Source organism: Drosophila kikkawai, chromosome 3L (genome assembly GCF_030179895.1).
Source record: "Drosophila kikkawai strain 14028-0561.14 chromosome 3L, DkikHiC1v2, whole genome shotgun sequence".
NCBI lineage: Eukaryota > Metazoa > Arthropoda > Insecta > Diptera > Drosophilidae > Drosophila > Drosophila kikkawai.
The window spans coordinates 15,125,591-15,145,048 of NC_091730.1; the positions used below are offsets into that span (position 1 = coordinate 15,125,591).

Consider the following 19,458-nt stretch of genomic DNA (forward strand, 5'->3'; position numbering starts at 1 on the left):
GGCGAGGGCAGCTGCAAGGGTTTTATTTGAATTAAAAAACGAATCGAGGGTATTTCAAAATTTAATTTATTATTTACCTAACATTTACATGTATGCGATTTGTAAAAGCACTCTGCTCAATTAAACACTTTTCCTCGGCCATTGAAAGCATGATTTATAACCAACCAGAGTCAAGTTTGTTGGGCAAATTTATCGAGCAAACCTCTGCTTAACCCCATCATGCTTGGCCTCACCCCCACTAAGCTGTGTTGTGTATTTCTTTTGGCCCACTGTCAAGTGACTTTAAATGGCAGCGCGGCTTTTGACAGCTGCAAGCTCGGAGCTCAGGACTCGGAGCTCAAAAGCACAGAGCTCTCCAACCAGCTAACCAGCACCGAGCTCTCCAAGTATTACAACTGACAGCTGGCGTCTGATGCGGTTTATGTTAAAAGGCAAACCATTGAGGCAGCCCACACATGTGCGCACTCACACACGCGAATTTATGTTTATGTTAACAGAGTCGAGCCATTCAAGTGGCAAGCCAAAACAAGACAACCCTCGAATAAGCCCCACCTACCTTCCCTCCCCCCCTGCACCGTGTACAGTCATAACCACCTGCCCCCGGATGAGATGAGATGCAGTCATGTGCACAAAGCCGAAAACATTGTAACCGAGCGCGCGAGTTTCACAGATAACAGCGTCAACTGCCTCCGCTTGAGCTGGCGATGGTTAGGCGCGACACTCAAAAAAAGGAAATCTGTAAATAGTTTCAAAAATCTCTCCACCGAAAAGATAAAGGCTCTATGCTTTCAAGTCATACTTTATAAACCAAATAAAGATACAAACTCATTCGGCTTTTGGAGGCGTCTCCTCCTTGGCTGCTTCCTCCTCCTTATCAGCTCCCTCCTCCTTGGCCGCTCCCTCCTCGGCGGCTTCTTCACCTCCAGAATTTTCCGAACCCAAGCTCATTGACCTTTTCTTGCTGGCAGCCAACGCATAGTCCGCGAAGGTGAGATTGATGTCGTACGGCGTGCGACGGAAGATATTCGGCGGTGTATAGTTGTTGGGAATGGGCCAGAAGTGCCCCTCCTCATCCCGGGCAAAGGGTACCTGACCAAAGAGCTTGGAAAAGCCATCCAGCTCATAGTAGAATCTCGTCGAAGCCAGCACAAGATCGATGCGCTGGATCTCTGGTAGATGCTTACGGTATATATCCATCGGCATCTGGTCGATTGACAACAAATGTGACTTTGATTTCGCCAAGGTCTGATCCTCCTCGTCTTCCAAACTGTCGTAGACAGAACCCCCGCGCGTCTCCAGAGTCTCCCGCTGTTCCCCCTCCCATATCATCCGGCAAATCGTGTGAAGCTTGTCCTTGATGATCAGATGCTGCTTGCCCATCAGGTACTCGTCTGTGGGCGTCGAGGTGGGGAACTTCTCGTTAAGATAGACGGCCGGCAAGCGGCGAAAGATCAACTCCTTGGTGTACAGTTCCGTGATGTGATCCTCGATCTGGAAGACACGGTTCGTCTGCCAGTAGGTGTTGCAGCACTTGGCCAAGGCCTGGGTGAAACAACCCACCATGTCCTCCGAGCCCTCCAGCATCAGAAGACTGTACTCGCCCATGTACAGGTACAGGCCACAAATGGGATCCGGGGTGATGGCCACCTCCTTGCACTGCTTATGCAGCTGCTCCAAAACCTCAATAAAGATGTCACAGAAATCCTTGGGCTTGCCGGTTCCCGTTACACGGGTCGACTGTTGCTCCTCCTCGCTTACGAACTCCTCCTCGGCAGTTTCTTGACCGCTGAAGCGAAACGTGTGGGTAAGCACCTCGTGATCCTGGTCGCCAGAGGTTCTATTCACCTCCGACGGAAGTTCCAGACTTGCCTCCTCCTCTGCCTCCTCCGTGCTGAGCGAAACATCGTCCATGGGTATGATCATATCCTCCTTGAACTCGAGCGTTGGTTGAGTTAGTGGAACTGCCTCCGACTGGTCAACCTGAGCTGGTTCCGGTTCCGACTCTGGCTCGGTTTCCTCGGGCGTCAAATGGGCGTTCTTAGCCAGGATGAAGATGCGCTGGTAGAACACCGATGTGTCCATCTCTGCCAGCTCCATGTCCACATACTCCACCAGGGACTTGCGCACCTGGAAGGCTATGGGTCGCTTCATGGTGAAAATCGAGTGCCGGGTCATCCGAGCGCATCGCGACTGCCGCTGCCGGGCGGTAATGGAGGGATTCCGGTACCCAGACATGGTTGCTCCTGGGGGTCAGACTGCTCTGCCGAGGTCGAGGCAAAGTATTGATAAAGCTAAGGCGAGCCCCGTTTGTTTCGGGGAATTTCGATTGTTGTCTAGCAACACAGCGGTTGCTTGGCCTCGTAATAAATCTATGCGGGAGAAATCAATGACTGGATTCTTTGTAACCTGGAACAGGGGAGATTTGAAAGTATAGATGATATTTTTTACTTTTATATTGTTTTATTTTAACCCGATTCAAGACACTTACTTCCTTCGTAACAACAGGTCTGCCTTAGGCTTACTACTCATCCTACTACTATTTATAGTTGTATTTAAATTATTCAAAGATATTCCCCTTAACTAACATTTAAACATCAAATGGCATAGCCATTTTCTCACAGTGCCTACCCATACGCAGAGCCCATTTGCATGTACATGTGTACGGTGTTATTATCTAACCAATGTACTTGGGTCGCTGCCTCAATTATTATTATCATTCGTTTGAAATCTAAGGCTCTCTCTCCGGGTTCCCTGAGCCGCCGCCCTTGTCGCTTGTCTTTTTGTTTTGCTGAGGCTTTTAGTTTAGCTTTGGCTTTCGCTTCTGCTTTTCAGCGAGTTAATTTATTCATGGCCCATTTATGAGCATAGTGATTTCATGCAGCACCTACATCTACCAGCCACCAGCCTCATCCGGCAACATCCGACATCCAAGCGAGGGCTGGGGCTGAGCTGTGGCTGCAGGAACAACAACCAACTCGGCAAGGACGTAAAGGGAAAACTTCTTCATCAGGAGGAGAACTCCTCTGCTTCTGCCCTTGTCTCCATTGGGCTTTGAGCGCTCAGTTTCCAGTTTCCCTACTCTCTTTGAACAATTTGAAACACTTGGGCATACAATATGTTGAAATGATAATGAGGCAAAATTGTTTTTTGACTCGCTCCCCAGGTGTTGCCTCTACCTGGCTGCTGCTTCAAAGGATGTCTGAGCAGGGCTGATTATCCTTATCCTTAGCCAGGATTCGGTTGAGTGGCCGTCGTCGACCGTCGACCGTAGCTTTTGGCCGTTTAGTTTATTGACGCAAAAGTTGCGTAGCAATTTGCGGCAATGTTTTAATAACTAAGTACCTCTGTCTCCGTTGTCCTGGCAGATAAGCTTACATTTTTCTTGTTGGTTGTAAGTTTAAGTAGGTTTTAGGTTGCTTTTTCCTCAAGTATATAAATTATAATGGTAGTTTATTATGGCTTTGAAGACAGCTTCTAAATTAACTAGTTCAAGTGAGCATTGCTCTATATATTTCAAAAGGAAAAGCTCTTAAAAATGCGCCATAATTCAACTCAACTAAATAGTTTGTAAATAAATAAACAAATAAATTAAGAACCAACCCTTTATTGAGATAAATTTAAGCTGTTTTTAACCCCAATTTAAAGTTTAAAAATATTTCTTAAATATGGTTTACATATCTTTAAACCTTAATTGCTACTTTCACTTTCTGTTAGCTCTCGCAGTCTCACTTTCATTACCAGGCAAATATGTAGCTTCCATCGATTTGGCTCTGGAATGTCGACATGCCACGCCCATTTGTCACAGTCACCGGCAGCAGGCACTAGGCAGCAGTCAGCAAGCAGGCAGCGTTGATTGCATCGAAGTTCTTAGTCAATATTTGCCGATTTCAATGAAATGAGAATTTGACATGCAAGCAAACACGGCAGAGACAGCTTGCCTTGCCGATGGAGCTGAAAGCTCGACTGCGTGGAAATGGAAAGTATCTGCTGGCAGAGATGTTGCAACTGCAGTTTCCGATTCAGATTCAGATTCAGTTGCACTTGGCAGCTGATGCTGCAACAGGAGAAGGACAAACACACACAGGCTGACTTCCTGCAATCGGAAAGCTGATTCCGACTTGGGTAAATTAATTGCGATCTGTGTGCCATGGCATTTTTGTGTGTGTGGCCAAGTGATTGATGTCGTGGGTAGTGTTTGCGCTAGTTACCTTTGTTTTTTTGGCCAGGAAAAAGGAAAGAGGAAAATCCACCTCTACATCCATTGATTAGACCTTCAGAAAATTGAGAACTTTTAAGCTAAAAGGTTACTTAAAAGCCTTGATAAACTTTAAATTGAATGCTTTTTAATGCAATTTTTGTTAAATTTCAATTTAAAAATTCAAATCCATACTTAATTTCAAAACATATTTTAATGGGATCATCCTGTTTATCCCAATTATGACCTAAATACCGCGCATGGCATCATCTGCAAATGCCGTGAAATCAAACTGCTGAATAGTTGGTAATAAATGCAATTAAAATTTTAAATGAGTGCCAAACAGAGAGCTGAACTTTTACAAAATTAATGCCCAGCCCAGCAGGTAAAATGTTTCTAGGCAATTTTAAATTAATTCAATTAAAACGAGGCATCAGCAGCAGAGCCACCAACAAGTGTTCGGCTTCCAATTGCCTGGCTGCAGAAAAGTTCGTCCAGGTGCGATGGCCAATTTTAATTGTTGTTGGACGCCCCGAAACTCTCTCTTTTTGCCAATGCAATTAAATGCAATGACAACTGGGGCAAAGGCGAAGGAAACTCTTAGCCGAAGCTAATCAATTAAGCCGAGTCTAGGTCCAATTTGTGCATTGCTTGAGTGAATCGCCCCATCCGCAATTCCAATTAATGGTCGCTAATTTATTTGAACGGGCCAAAAATCAATATAGCGGGTTGGGAGAGGCAAGTGCACTTGAGGAAAAAAATATATATAAAACAGAAAAGTCACAATAAAAAATAGTATAAAACAGTTGGTTTTAAAAGGTGTTTAAGTATTCCTAAAAAAGGAACTGATAGATGAGATTTATTAAATTAATAATCATTAAAAAAAGGTTTACAAATGGGATACTATTTAGAAAAAATATAAGAACTATGAGACAAATTTAAATCCTAAAAATATATATAGCATCATGCAATCTGTTTTTTAAGCTTTCCTAAATTATTAATAAAATCCCTGCTTAATTTTCTTAGACTTTTAACTACACCTTTTTGCTCAGTGCCAAAGAATTTCTCATCATCAGTGGGCAGTGGCCTCAGGCCATGTGGCCAGCATGGTGATCTCTGCCAGATAAGGGTCAGATGGAGAACAAAAACGAGAACTGAAACGGGAACGGGGGGCAGCAAGCAGGAGCTCAATTATATTTTTATTTATGCGCCAACATTCGCGCACTTAACAAAATAGCATCCGGCTAGGTCCTCTGGCATCCCTTTCTGACAATGGAATTTTATTGTTTCGGCAATGTAAGCAAATTTGGTGGAAACTTTTTTGGTGGCCGAAAGGCGAAAGGATAGGACGAGACTGAGGCATAAATAAAGTTATGTATTTGATTATGAAACCGGCGGACAGAAGCTCGTGGCCAATGGATTCAATTGCTTGGCAATCTTTCAGGACAGACAAATCATAAAAAAAGGGGGGAGCAGCAGCATCACAATGGAAAAGGGCGACGGCGGTCGAAAGAAAGCATTTTATGACCCGAACTTGGCTTAAAATGGAAAGTGTCCAGTGAAGTGTCCAGCGTGGTATATATTTTATTTGTTCAGCGAATCAATTTCTTTGGATTCTTGGGAAAATATAATCCTCTCTATTTGCTTGAACCCTTTTTACCTGCTAAGCAAGCGAACCGAATGTGATTTTGGGCGCACTCAAGAAAGCATATGTGTTGTTTTTTTTTTCTTCCCTTTTGTTGAGTGACCCTTTTTCCTGTTTATTTTCTTTTTTTTTCTTTAAATTTCCCCCACTCTCTTTGCCTGGCTCTTGTGGCATTCCGAAATGTCACTTCCGGTGCTTAAGTGTATTTCTTTGTGTGGGGGATACAACGCAAACATTCCGCAAATTTCCTTTTTTTTCGCCTGATTTTAAGGCCAGCTTTCCAACCTCCTCGCTAAGAAATGTTTCAAATATTTATTTTTGTGTTGCCTCAACTATTTTGTTGCCTAGTGTCGGCTGCTGTTCATGTTTCGGATGCTTAATTGCAATGCCAACAACAATTGGCATTTGAAAGGCAAACAAAGCCAGATAACGAAATGCTTTCAAACGGACATATTTCAAACAGCAAGGGTCGAATAAATAGGTCTCCAAATTTCAGCAATATACATGAATATGATCGTCATTTTAACACTTAAGAGGGGTTTTATTAATATTAAAATCGCTTTACATAATGAGATAAAAATATGAAATATATATTTTTTAAAAGTTTCTTGTGCATTTTGTATATTTTTATACATTTTGAATAACCTTTCTCAAATTTTTTTACCCTTACTGTAAAATTGCTTGAATGTCTAAAAAAAAGACAAACAATTTACGCAGAAACCCCAGTTGCAGTCGAAATAAAATGGCATTTTCTCCACTGACATTGAACAATGGCAAGGCTTGATTGAAACACAACGATACGGAGACAAATGTATACAATTTCCCCCAGTTCTGTGCAAATATCAAACAATTAAATTACACGCCGGCAAAGAGCAAAAGGCAAAATGAAAACAAAACTTTGTATCGCAGAAGTGAACTCAATTTGCCGGCATCTAAATCATTTTTAATTTGAACAACAACTAAATGCAAGCGCTTTATATTCCGCCAAACAAAAACAGGCAAAATATTTAACAATAACAAAATGTAGCATACATTCGAGGGCGCTGCAAAGTGAGAAAAAGGATGTTATTCAACGCGAGCAGCGTTTTCCGCGGCACAACAATGGCATGGGATTGGGGGAGCGGGGAAAGTGCAACGCACACACTCTACCTCTCTCCCTCTCTCTCTCTCTCTGCAACTTTTCCCTGGTACCGTTACACGCTGCTGCACAATTATTCAAATCCACGAGCCATGGCAGCAGAGGTGAAGGAGTCACGGGTCACGGGTGCGGGTTGAAAGCGAACAGGAAAAGCTGTCGCTTGTTGGCAGGTGGGGAATACCCTGTAGATGTAGTTCTGAGAATTTTTAAGTGCTAAACCCTTTAAATATATTAAAGATTTTGATAATTATATAACGTAACATAGCATATAAGTGAGTTCATAAATCAAATTTGGATAATTTATTAAGTAAACTATGTTTTGCTTTACCTAATACTTATTTATATATATATTTTTATTTACATTTTTCTTGGAGTTCTACATTCCTAGGGTACAACCCAATTCGATTTCAAAATATTCAAAAAAACACTTGCAAACAAGAATTAATTTAAGCCTTTGTTCGCTGTCCCAATTTGTCGCCATAACAAAGGAATTTAAATGCGCGAACAGCGCACACAAACAGCACAAAATGAACTAAACAATAATATTTGTTGGAGGCTATATTTTTTTTTCACTTTCAACTGCAATTACGTAGAAATTGCTTTGATAACTTTGTGTCGCAGGCTTTGCTTAGCCCAACAAAATAAATCAAGAGTTGCAAATAATAATAAATAAAAGGCTATAAATAAAGCGTTAAAACTCAATAATTTACACAGCAAGAGCCGTGTTACGTATTATAAAGATGCTCGACCTGAGCAGGAGTTACTATCAATTACCTTCATCTCATCCGAGGCTAACAAGAAGCTCTCTTGGAGAGTCCTTCTAATAAATATGCCTAAGCACTCGCTCTTGCCTTGACTGTCCTCCCAGAATCTTACAGAGTCTCCTTTCTCCCCCTCATTTCGCACTCGACGGAATGACAAAGCCAAGGCAAATGACGTGAAATATACATAAAGAGGAAGAGCAGGCCGTAAAATGGCTGCAATACGGTATACGAGGCGTATGAGCAACGTCGTTTCATTCGCCCCACTTACAAGTAATAAGAGCCAGCGGCATAAAAACCCACAGTGCCTCCACCAACACCCCCAGCACCACCAGCACCATGTGAGCCATAAAAAGTATATGGTAAGCCAAACCCCAAATAAACGCAAAACCCAAACCCAAACCTAACACGAAACCCAAGCCTCTCAGGCTCAGATTCCGTGGGCATATTTCACGGGGCAAAGCCATCGCATAATGCGTGTGATTGATTTACCTGTTTCCACCTTGCGACCCAGCTGCTGTAAAATTGATGGCTCCCATTTGGCAGCCAGCGAAGAGATTGAAGTCATTGCCATTGCCATGATTAGGCGGCGAATTCCCTGCCTGCCGTCCATTTCAGATGGCCAAGTTAAGTGATATTTCTTTAGATATTTTGATACTTTGTTCTACTAATTAGATATAAAAATATAAATATTAAAAATTTAGGTAGTTTCTTGATAAAAATATATTATATTTAGGTCTCTCTAAAAATTACTCAAAGACACTAAGGCTCCCAAAATAAAACCCTAACACGGACTCTTATCCAAAAAATCGGCAACTGTATTCAGTGGCCTGTACCAAAAGGTCGCCGCAAGTTTGTTGTTTGCATGGGTTAAACTGTCGGTCGCTATCAGGGCAACACAATCAGCAGTAGATCCAGACGTCCGGATATACCAGGAGGAGGACGATGCCAAGTCGACGAAACAAGCCGGCAAAAGTTGGTTAGTTAAAAGTGTTTGTCATTGTTGACACCTTTCGTCTTGGCAAGGGGAAGGCAGGCAACAATGGGAGTCAGCATCCATCGCTCCATCCTCCAGAAAGGGCAAAGTTTTTCCTTTCTCTCTCTTTATTTAGCTTGGTCTGCCTTTTGCCTTCTTGCTGCCGGTACTACGACTGCTGCTGAATGGTGGCCGGGCGAAAAGTTCCTTTCGTGCTCATGTTGATTGGTGTTAAATATTTGGCGGCATTTGTCGCATCAGGTTCGGTAAATCTAATTTATTACACTGTGCGGTCCAGTTTAAAGCCATCAACAGCTCCTAGAGTGTGTGTGTGTGTGCGTGGTGTGGTGTGGTTTTGGTGTTAAGCCCCACCACACAACAGACTCTTAAGGGGGTTTCCTGAATTAGGAGGCAAAAAAAATCGATTTTTTTTTTATTGCTTAAATCGATAGATAAACTATCTAAGAATAAACCACAAAAATTTCAGAAGCCAATTCGAAGTATTTTCGAAGATACAGAGATGAAAGCAAAGGAGCGCCCAGTAGGTTTGCAGGCGCTTGGCGAACTTTGAAGCGCGTTTTCTCCACTTCACATTTTTCGAATTGGCGGGAGAGATAACTAAAAAACTTATTGACCGATTGAAACGAATAAAGGCTTATTCTCTTTAGAATTAAATTCTCTTCTAAATAGACTACAACGGTTGTTGAAAACCGCTTTTTATATTTTTTACAGCATGTTAAAGTCAATATTTTATCCCGAAAAATGCAATATTGACTTTAACATGCTGTAAAAAATATAAAAAGCGGTTTTCAACAACCGTTGTAGTCTATTTAGAAGAGAATTTAATTCTAAAGAGAATAAGCCTTTATTCGTTTCAATCGGTCAATAAGTTTTTTAGTTATCTCTCCCGCCAATTAGGGACTTCTGTGACGAGGCGCTTCAGTAAACTACTTATAAGTCCGCCATTTTGAATTTTTTTTTTTTTTTTTTAATTTATTTAAGCACTTTAAATATGTATAAAAATATACCAAAAATTGCAAGAAGCTTGGTCGTTTCTTTACCTTCCAAAAAAAATCGCGAAAAACAGCTATTTTTTGGCCTCCTAATTCAGGAAACCCCCTTAAGTTGACTGCGACTGGTGGCCTGTGTTTCGATGTTTGCACTGGGAAACAAAATGAGGTAGCTGTTGGATAAGCTATTTGTTAATGAGGTCAAAGAAAAGGTCGCAATGTTAAGATTATTAAATTTGTAATTAGTACACTATTTTTTATCCTTCCAGAATCTGAAAGTTATATTTCTTTAATTTAAATAATTTACAAATTATTATAAATAGTATCTGTTATAGTAGCTATAGTAGTAGCTGTTTTATCTTAATTTTTTTAAATTATTTGTATTATTAAATACTAAATCCTAAATTTTTGTTCTATTTTTTCAGAGTGCCCCAAGTGTGTTTGGGTTTTCTGTTTCAGTTCCCAATTTGGCGCTTTTATGTCTTCATATCATTTACGCTTATTTTGTGGTCTGTCCCTGGCTTTGAAGCCAGAAACACAGATACTCGTTTGAAGGTACTACTACACACAGTACAGACACAGATACAGAATACTGATACAGATACATCTGACTGTGCACACGCTTGCCATTTATCAATGCTGGCAATTCGTTGTGGCCTCAAGTGACTCCAGCACGAAAGGGTTAAGGGGAAGGTAGTGGCACCAGCTTCGTTGTCATTGAAAGTGCAGTTAAACTGCAATCGCGTTTGCGTTTTCATTATGCGGCCCCATAAAACTGGCGATCCTTTGAACAAAGTAAAAGTAGCTGCTGATGCCGAAGGCAAACTTTGTTCTGTCTTGCCAATAAAGGGGGATTCAATTAGACCAGGTAGTTACCCTATGAACAGGAAGAAATTAATGAACTTTGATGAATATTTTTGCTATACAAGTAAGAATTATTTTCTTTATTAGCTTGCCCTTGAAGACTTCCCCTTTTAAAGGGTTTCCTATGTTAATTCAATATTCAAACTACTCGAAATACCAATTTCCAGGGTGGTTTCGATAATAAAAAAAGAAGAAAAGTTATCAACGTAAACAATTCAAGCACTTCAACTAGTTTTGGGCGCCTCGATAGTGCTCCAGATAATGGCACGAGACTGTGGGGGATGCATAATGAAAAGTTACCAGTTGCCTGGCGAAACATGGGTGTGGGGGTGCCCAAGGGGTATATGTACGTATATACATACATAGTATATATATATATTTATAGAGGGATCGCCCGCCCTTCTGCCACTCAAACGAGCAAAACGCAGAGCGACAAATTTTTATGGGGAAACTTTCAATTACCCAACTTTTTTCTTGCTTGAATTACTTTTGAAATGCTTTGCCCACACATACAGGCAGGACATATGCATATATGTGTGTGTGTTAGTGTGGGTGGGTAAATGTATCAGCGAATTGTCGTCCTTGTTGTTGCTGTTGTTTTGGTTTCATTTGCTTCACTGATTCGGTCATAGAGATCTACAGACAAAAAAATGGTGAAAGACCAACTGATATTTTCAATGTTGAATTTTTCTCTTACATTTAATTGCGGCTATGTATCCTCATGTATCCTGAAAGAAAGCTACATTAAATATATTTAAATACATTCAAATAAAACCAAGAAGTAAACGAAAGTTTAGATGTCTATCTGTCGCAGAGATATGCTCTCTGATATTTTCTCTGTGTGCCTTTGCTTTGATGTTCTTCTTTGGTAAAGTTTGAAGGATGAGCAAAAGGAGTTGCGGTGGCGACGGCCATTGACTGTGTGCACACTCCATAGTGCCGCCTACCACAGGACCTAGCACCTCCCACTGCTGCTACTCACCTGACTACCCGCCAACAGGCGCTTCAAGGACGCGCACAGCCATTTATAATGCCTGTATATTATTACTTTTCACTTTGCCGAGCAAATTTACGAGCGAGCTGCGCAATTTTTCAACTTGTTACTTAGCGCGAGCGCTACTTAAACACTTTTAAACGCAATTTCAGCACTGAATGCGAATTGAAGCTCGCTCGTGCCATGAAATATGGAATTCTAAGCGGGCCAAGACAATGCGATTCACACTCCCTGGGGAGAAGGTGTGAGCTGAAAGCACACACACACAGAGAGCCATTTCACCGCCCGAGTCATAAATCATAATCTACTGGCATATTACATATAAAATATTGATGCTAAAGAGTTCAAAATACCCACACATACACACTTGCCCGATGATGATAATAGCCACTAAACACCTACTTAGGGTAACTCGAAGGGGAAGCTGCTGCTCAAAAATCCTTAAGCCGCATGGCACTTTAGTTATTTATGTCATATATATGCAAGGATATTTTGCTTTATTAGCCATTCGCCCGGGCAGCTCTTAATAGTTTTTGTTGTACCACACACAGACACACGGACACACGGCGTATGAGCAATATTCAGTGGCCTGCAAAGTATAGGAAGGATGCCAGGGAATGTATAGTATAGATAAACTGCCAGATGAATAATTGAGCCAAGCCAAGCCAAGGCACACACCGCATAGAGAATATTGAATATTAAGTTGGATTCAATTAAACTTAAATTTATGATAAACTCTATACACTGGCCAAACTATAAATCCCCTGGCCATTTAAAATTTAAATTGGCACCCGAGCAGAAGCTAATCCCGGGTAATACCATTGCCGGCAATATATACTATATTTTACTCGTTTCGTTCCTGCACGATTAACTCGCCATGTTTGGCTCTGTTTCACAGGGTTTTTTCATGTCGTTTCGACACAAATACCCACTGCAAATCCCCAAAAGACCGCAAACAAACGAAATCGAAATCGGTATCGTAATCGGAATCGACAAAAAAGAACAAAATGGTGGCGCTAAACCTGCCATTGGAACATTTAAATTTCTATCGCCCAGCAAGGCAGGCAGTCTGAGTAAATTGACATTGCAATGTCAATGTTTGGCCAACTGCCTGGCTTTTTTCCTGTCCCAAAATGATGGATGTTTGCCTGATTTCGCTCAGTGTGTATGTGACATGCAAAAAGCTAGAAATGTCGCAGTTGCAGTGTGAATTTATGGGGCTGCAAGGAGGAGAAAAGCAGGAGGACCTGTTTTAAAGTGCCCGCCACTCGAGCTAAGCGACTTTTAATGAAGTCATGTCCCGGTAGGAAGACCCTTGGAAGATGAATTGTCGGGTCAAGCCGCTCATTGGGGGTCAGCAATTAAAAACGCATAACTCACGGCCAAATGAAACTGGGTCCAGCAACTGACTGATGCGCCGTGTTACGGAAAAGGTGTGCGCCACGAGTATAATTAAATTTGCTAACCCAAAAGTAATTGGTGGCCCGTGCGCTGCAAAATGCTAAATGCTGTAGCGGCTAGCAGGACACAGGACGCTGGATACTGGATGATCCTGATGAAGTAGACCGACCGGCAGACCGGCATACCGACCGAGGGGCCGCAGCTGACATCCCCTTTAATTATCCCGACCACGGCACACGCGTGGAATGGGAACACGATATGGTTGTTAGGCATCCGGCGATAGGGCGGGGATAAATTGAATGTAAGCAGAGACAGAGAGCTTGTACAAAAACGAAGCCAAGGTGAGCGGTGCACTGGAAAAAAAACAATTTTATGGCTTTTCAGATTTAAAAAAAAGTAAAAATGATTTAAGAAACAATAATTCTGCAGGTTTAATAATTTGATTAACCCAACAAAATTGCTAAAGCTTATTAACTATATTAAAAAATAGTTTCCCTTACCTAAAAATATTACTCAAACACCTTAAATTGTAAATACTATATTTTCCCCAGTGCTAGAAGACCACAGTATGGTTGGAACAGTGACAGCGACAATGACACATGATTATGTTTAGCCAGAACAGGAGGAACAGGGAACTAATGGAGGTGGGATATACGGGGTATTTGGTACGACCGCAGCTACCTTTGACCTGGCCAAAACTGCTCCACTTTCCCCCCTCGCAGCTGGTAACATATTGTGGCACATTACATTAGTCTTGCCTAGTAGTGGCTTAAATCCCAGCCCCTTTTGCCAGCCATCCTTTGCTTGTACGACACGAGCCATTATGCATACGTATGATTAATGAGATTCGTGTTATTGTTGATGTGCACACACACACATACACATACAGGCCACTTTTTGTGCCGTGTCTGCTGCTTTGACACTGGCGACCTTATCAATCAGTGGGTCCGCACAAAGGCGCCGTAATCACCTAGAAGCCTAAATAGAATCCGTCAAGCCAGAGTGGGCAACTTGGTCCTAAATGGAACTCCAAGGGGTTCCAGTTTCCTAAAACCGCAACTGCAGCAGCGGCCAGCTCTCATCCTTGATTGGAGCGCGCACAAGGCCACTTCAATTTGTTGGCCCGGCGACCACATCACGAATTCATGACCCTTCGGACAAATAACCAGAAAACAAAACCAGAAGCCACCAGCAGCCATAGGGCCCTGGCCCCCAACCATTCAAAAAAAAAAAAAATGAGGGAGAAACAATATGCAGCAGCCGCTGGGACAAACTGGGATTTCAGAAGAGGAGGAGGAGAGGATTTGGTGGCCAAACCAACATAACCAACCATCAATCAAAACCGGGGACTACTCCACTGACAATGGGGCGTGCCCAAATTGTTCGCCTCCGCCTGTGACAGAAATTGTTTTGTCCACGCGGCGAATGCGTGATGCGTGGCCACAAAACCAAAAATAGAAGGCCAAAACGATCAGCGTCCTGCTGATGATAATTATCACCTAGCCTAGCTACATTTTCATAAACACAATTATTTATTAATTAACTCGAACTGTAGGCCGCCGTCAGTCAGTGTCAATTGGTATTTAATTGAAAAGCAGACGAAAAGCGGACATCCCTTTGAAAGTTTCAGTCGCGAGGGAGGACCACATGAAAATAGAATGTTCCGGCGCTGAATAGTCCAACGATGTTGGCCCATTTAATTTATGACATTCGCTGACAAGCGATTTAGATTGATTGTTCCGGGGAGATTAATTAATAACCAGCACGCGAAACTAATTTAAGGCTTTAATTTGCAGCCTTGTAAACTTCCGTTCAAACAACACCCGCAGCCATGTACAAAAGGTGTTTTCTCGTGCAAATAAATGTCAAAGCAAAGGGACGCTGACAGCTTGACGAGACAAACAAATCTAGAAATTAATTTCGCTCCATTTCAGGGCCGTTTGCTGAGCTCTGACACTTGAATTAAATGTCAAATATTGCCGGCGATAGCGGGAATTAATTAACGAACGCCTTCGTGCACTGCACTTTGGCCAGCAAAGGAATGAATGTTGTTTGGCCAGCGGTGCGTATGATTAATATGGCCAAGTGGATGGAATCTGGAAGTGGGCTGTGGCCGGCGGCGGCGGCGGCTCGTCCGTCGCACGTGTTTGGCATTTCTCCGATGGCACTTTTTAAACTCAACAATGCGCCACGCCCACATTGGGTTTCCTTTTCTTTTCCGAGAGGGGGGGAAAACCGGGACATAAATCTACCGAGTGTCACATAAAATTTCCGCACATGTACGGAATCAAAATGAAAAGAAATCGGGACTCGAGGCAAGGGCGGTGTCGTAGTGCAATAAGTTATCAAAGTTAATAATTCTTAATGTTAGTGCATAAATAAGGCCGAGACAGGGCCCGCGACAGAGCGACAGACGGACGTATAGGACGACGTATCAGGACTTGTCACAGCCAGCGCCCATAAAAGTATGCTTCCAAATAAATACGACACAACAAGAAGCAAAGGCAAGCCGAGAAGTAACGAATAAAGAAGGAAATTTAAAATTTATGCAAAAAGCAAAAGCAACAGCAGGACGTGGAAAAATCCAACTGACTGAAGACTAATTTGCATAAAGAAAAAACGGCAAGGCGAAGCCAGGGAATCTCCTCGAACGTTCGGCCTTCGTGTGGGTGTTGCCTGTGCGGCTGCTGCTGCTCAGTGGCCTGGCAAATATGAAACGTAAAGTGTTTCATGCTGACATCGCGACATAAAACATATACAGACATTGGCCCGGCATGTGTTGGTACAAATGTTTCCCTTTTATTTGGCAGGCCTTTTGGCTAATAGCGCTCACACTGGAACCGACTGTGTTTGGCCAAGAGCAGCAAAGCAGAAACGCCAGCCAGCCAGCCAGGCAGTCAGTGATAATAAAGCGCAAAGTCCTATTCATGCATGTCGTGTATATTCACAGAAAACAATTTAACAAGCCCAAGGATAGGAATCTAATTTAATTAGTAAATATATATCTGTACTAAAACCAATCTAATAATTTTAAAATAATAACAAAGCATTAATCCTACATAAAGCATTTAAAGAAAACCAAATTTACCTTTCATTTCAATTCACAAACCCAAAGAAAACCCCTAAAGACTTATTTCCCTTACCATAACTCTTAGATATACATAATGCCATATTGTATTGCCACAAATTGACCTATTTTAATGCAAAACTAAAGCCAATTTATGGCAATATTTCTCCTTGTGTAACCCAAACCATTTCCAAAAAAGGGTAGCAATTTAAAAGGGTCTCTCCTCCGATTGTGTTCAGACATTGGCATTGGTTTTGGTTTCATGTGGCTTCTGTCCGAGTTTGTTCGGTTGCTCTTTGGCCACATAACACAGCCAGAAGTCATGAATATCGAGAAAAATGTGTTATTGGGCCAATCGAAAATAGACTGAAAACGTCACTGGGCCATAAGCACTTCCAAGTGTTTTAATTTCTCCCTTAATTGCCAGGCCAACAAATATCTGGGGGATATCATTATAGTCCCTCGGGGCTATTTCTTAATCACTTAATTGGAAAAACTTTTGCCTTGGAAAAACTTTGGACTCCTTGGACTCGTGAAAATTTTCAGCTCATCCCGAGATAACACAAAAGACAAGTACAAGCGTTTTCGCTTTTGGCCAGCCATCTATCTTGGGCTGTTGGAAAATTATGACTTGAGCCGGGAGCCAAAAAGGCCAAAGGACTTGGCCTGCCCAGCTAGGCCAACAAAGTTCGTTGTGCCACATTTCATTTGGCTAAAAGTGCTTGTGGTTCTCGTAAATGATGCCCGTGAGCTATCAAAACGATTGCTTCATTTTGCGATTGAATGGATGCAGTCCAGCTCTCGGTCCGGTTCAGTCCAATCCATCCGTGGCGTGGCCCTAGTTTTAATACTTTTAACTGGCTTGGCCAGCAGGGATTCGAAGTTGCAGCTTCGCCCTGCAACTTGGCTCAACTGCGGCCAAGTCCAGCTGAGCGGAACTAGGCAAACCTAGTCAGTTGAGTGCAGAGTCCATTTCCATGGCGCACAATTCTCCAGCTCTCCGAGGTGATTATTTTGCAATTGTTGTGCCAATTTTAAACGCAAATTGTTGCCTTTACACAGTCAGTGGGTACGGCCAAGGCCAAGAGCTGTTGTAGATACCAGACGGAGGAGGATGAAGCATATTTTGATCTCATTATGCCGGCAGCAGGCGGAATATTTCCAGTCCAGGGCTCCACCGTGTTGCTATACTTCCCATTATAATGGCCAGATGTAGGCATTTATGTACATTATTATGCCTCTCCTCTCTCCTCTCCTTTCTTTTTTTGTATTTTTACGTTCTGCTTGCTTACACGGGGGCCACCTCCGTCCCTCTTTCTTCGGCTTTTCCTCCTGCTCCTCCTCCATGGGGGCTTGTTAAATGATTGACCTAGGCTCCACACTCACCTACCTCCCCCTTGTCACTGCTATTATTGTTATGGCAATCGCCTTGATTGCACGTTAGCAGCATATAATTATATCCTGACGGAGGAGGACCATAATTTCAGGGCAAACGAAGGGCTCTGGTTCCGAGTTTAAATGTTATTGGTTGGAAATAAATTGTGGAGCTCTGCTTTTATTGGAATTAACTTATAGGGATTGTATTTTCTTGAGCATAATTAAGTTGGTATTACCATAAAACGTATGTTTATCTATATATAATATATAAGATGTTTTAAAAATAATCTAAAGAAAGGAAAAATACATATACAAAGCAAAATGAATCTGTATTATTATTATAGATACTTACTTCCAACGCAAGGTCCGTTCCGTCCTTCCGTTAACCAATTTAAATAATAAAAGTTCTGGTTGAATAATTTCTTTTATATTTACCTTTAATTTAAATTTCTTTATAAACACCTTTAAGATCCCACCTTAACGATGTTGACATTTGCTTTTTGGAGCAAAAACCAGTTACATTTTTGGTGGAAAAAATTCATCATTAAATTCTCACCGAATTGCGCATTTTCACCGGCTTTCCTTTTTGGTTTTTTTTTTTACAGAATTAACTTATAGGGGTTGTGTTTTCTTGAGCATAATTAAGTTGGTATTACCATAAAACGTATGTTTATCTATATATAATATATAAGATGTTTTAAAAATAATCTAAAGAAAGGAAAAATACATATACAAAGCAAAATGAATCTGTATTATTATTATAGATACTTACTTCCAACGCAAGGTCCGTTCCGTCCTTCCGTTAACCAATTTAAATATTAAAAGTTCTGGTTGAATAATTTCTTTTATATTTACCTTTAGTTTAAATTTCTTTATAAACACCTTTAAGATCCCACCTTAACGATGTTGACATTTGCTTTTTGGAGCAAAAATCAGTTACATTTTTGGTGGAAAAAATTCATCATTAAATTCTCACCGAATTGCGCATTTTCACCGGCTTTCCTTTTTGGTTTTTTTTTTTTACAGGCTGCCATTCTTTTGTTTTCGGCACCCCCGCGGACTTTCTTTCATGCGCTTGACAAACTGCGTAAAAATCTCCGCTGACCGGAAACTAATTTGAAAATGTTATTCATTATGCATAGCACACTCGTACTGGTTTTCCCCCCTGCAACTCCGCACTTTCCCCACATTTTCCTCCACTCGAACTTGCACTCGGCCGGCGCTGTTCTGCTGTTATTTTTCGCGTACTTCCTGCCGCCTCACTTTTCGAGTTTTGTTGCAGTTTCATTTCTACGCACGGTCTGGGAAATCCCTGAGAGAGTGTAGGGGTGTGTATGTGTGTGGAGGCGAAAGTTGACGGAAAAGTTTTGGTTTTTTGCTGGAAAATTAGGAGCAGCTAGTCACTAATGCTGAGATTTGAGTTGCGGCTGTGAGAGTTTTAACCATATTGTTGCCTTAAAGCTGAATTAGTGCCACTTTTGTCGGCTTCAGCCATTATGGGTCAAGATCCTTGAAAAACCACAGAAAATGAAAATGTTTTTGTGGCTTTAGTAAAAGTTAAAATAAAAGCCACAGAAATTAATTGTTAAATTTTCGCTGAGCTTTGCAATTTTTCCCAAGAGATGAAATCTTTTCCGAGGGTGTGCCAGGACATTCTGCTTTAACTTGGCGTTAATAGGGCCACACAAACAGGTTAGAATGGGACCGAAGCGAAGGCCAAGTGCTTTAGACCAAGTGAGATATTTCTAATTGAGAGCGTCTTGAGCTTATCTCAGTCGCTCGAGAAGCTATAAATTGTAAGTCGACAAATTAAGCCGCGCGCCCAAGGCGAAAGATGCCGCCGTCAAACGGATGTGGAAGATGTGGCTGGAGCTGTAGCTGTAGCTGAAGCTGAAATGCAGCGCCACTGGCCACGGCAACAGGACTAATATGAAAAAGGAGCAAAGGAAAGCCTCGTGGAAACAATGACAGAGCGACGGGGAAAATGCCAAAAGGAAGCAGCCAAGTTTTAGAGACAAAAGTCTGGCGGA

At 41.9% G+C, this 19,458-nt stretch overlaps 1 protein-coding gene across 1 annotated transcript; it reads right to left on the reverse strand.

Annotated features, from left to right (window-relative positions):
• Positions 1 to 781: 781 nt before the first annotated feature.
• LOC108075038 (uncharacterized) lies at positions 782 to 2,351 on the reverse strand. The gene has a single exon (XM_017167306.3). It carries the CDS (start codon positions 2,233 to 2,235, stop codon positions 826 to 828), a length of 1,410 nt encoding a protein of 469 aa, XP_017022795.1. The 5' UTR covers positions 2,236 to 2,351; the 3' UTR covers positions 782 to 825.
• Positions 2,352 to 19,458: the final 17,107 nt, after the last annotated feature.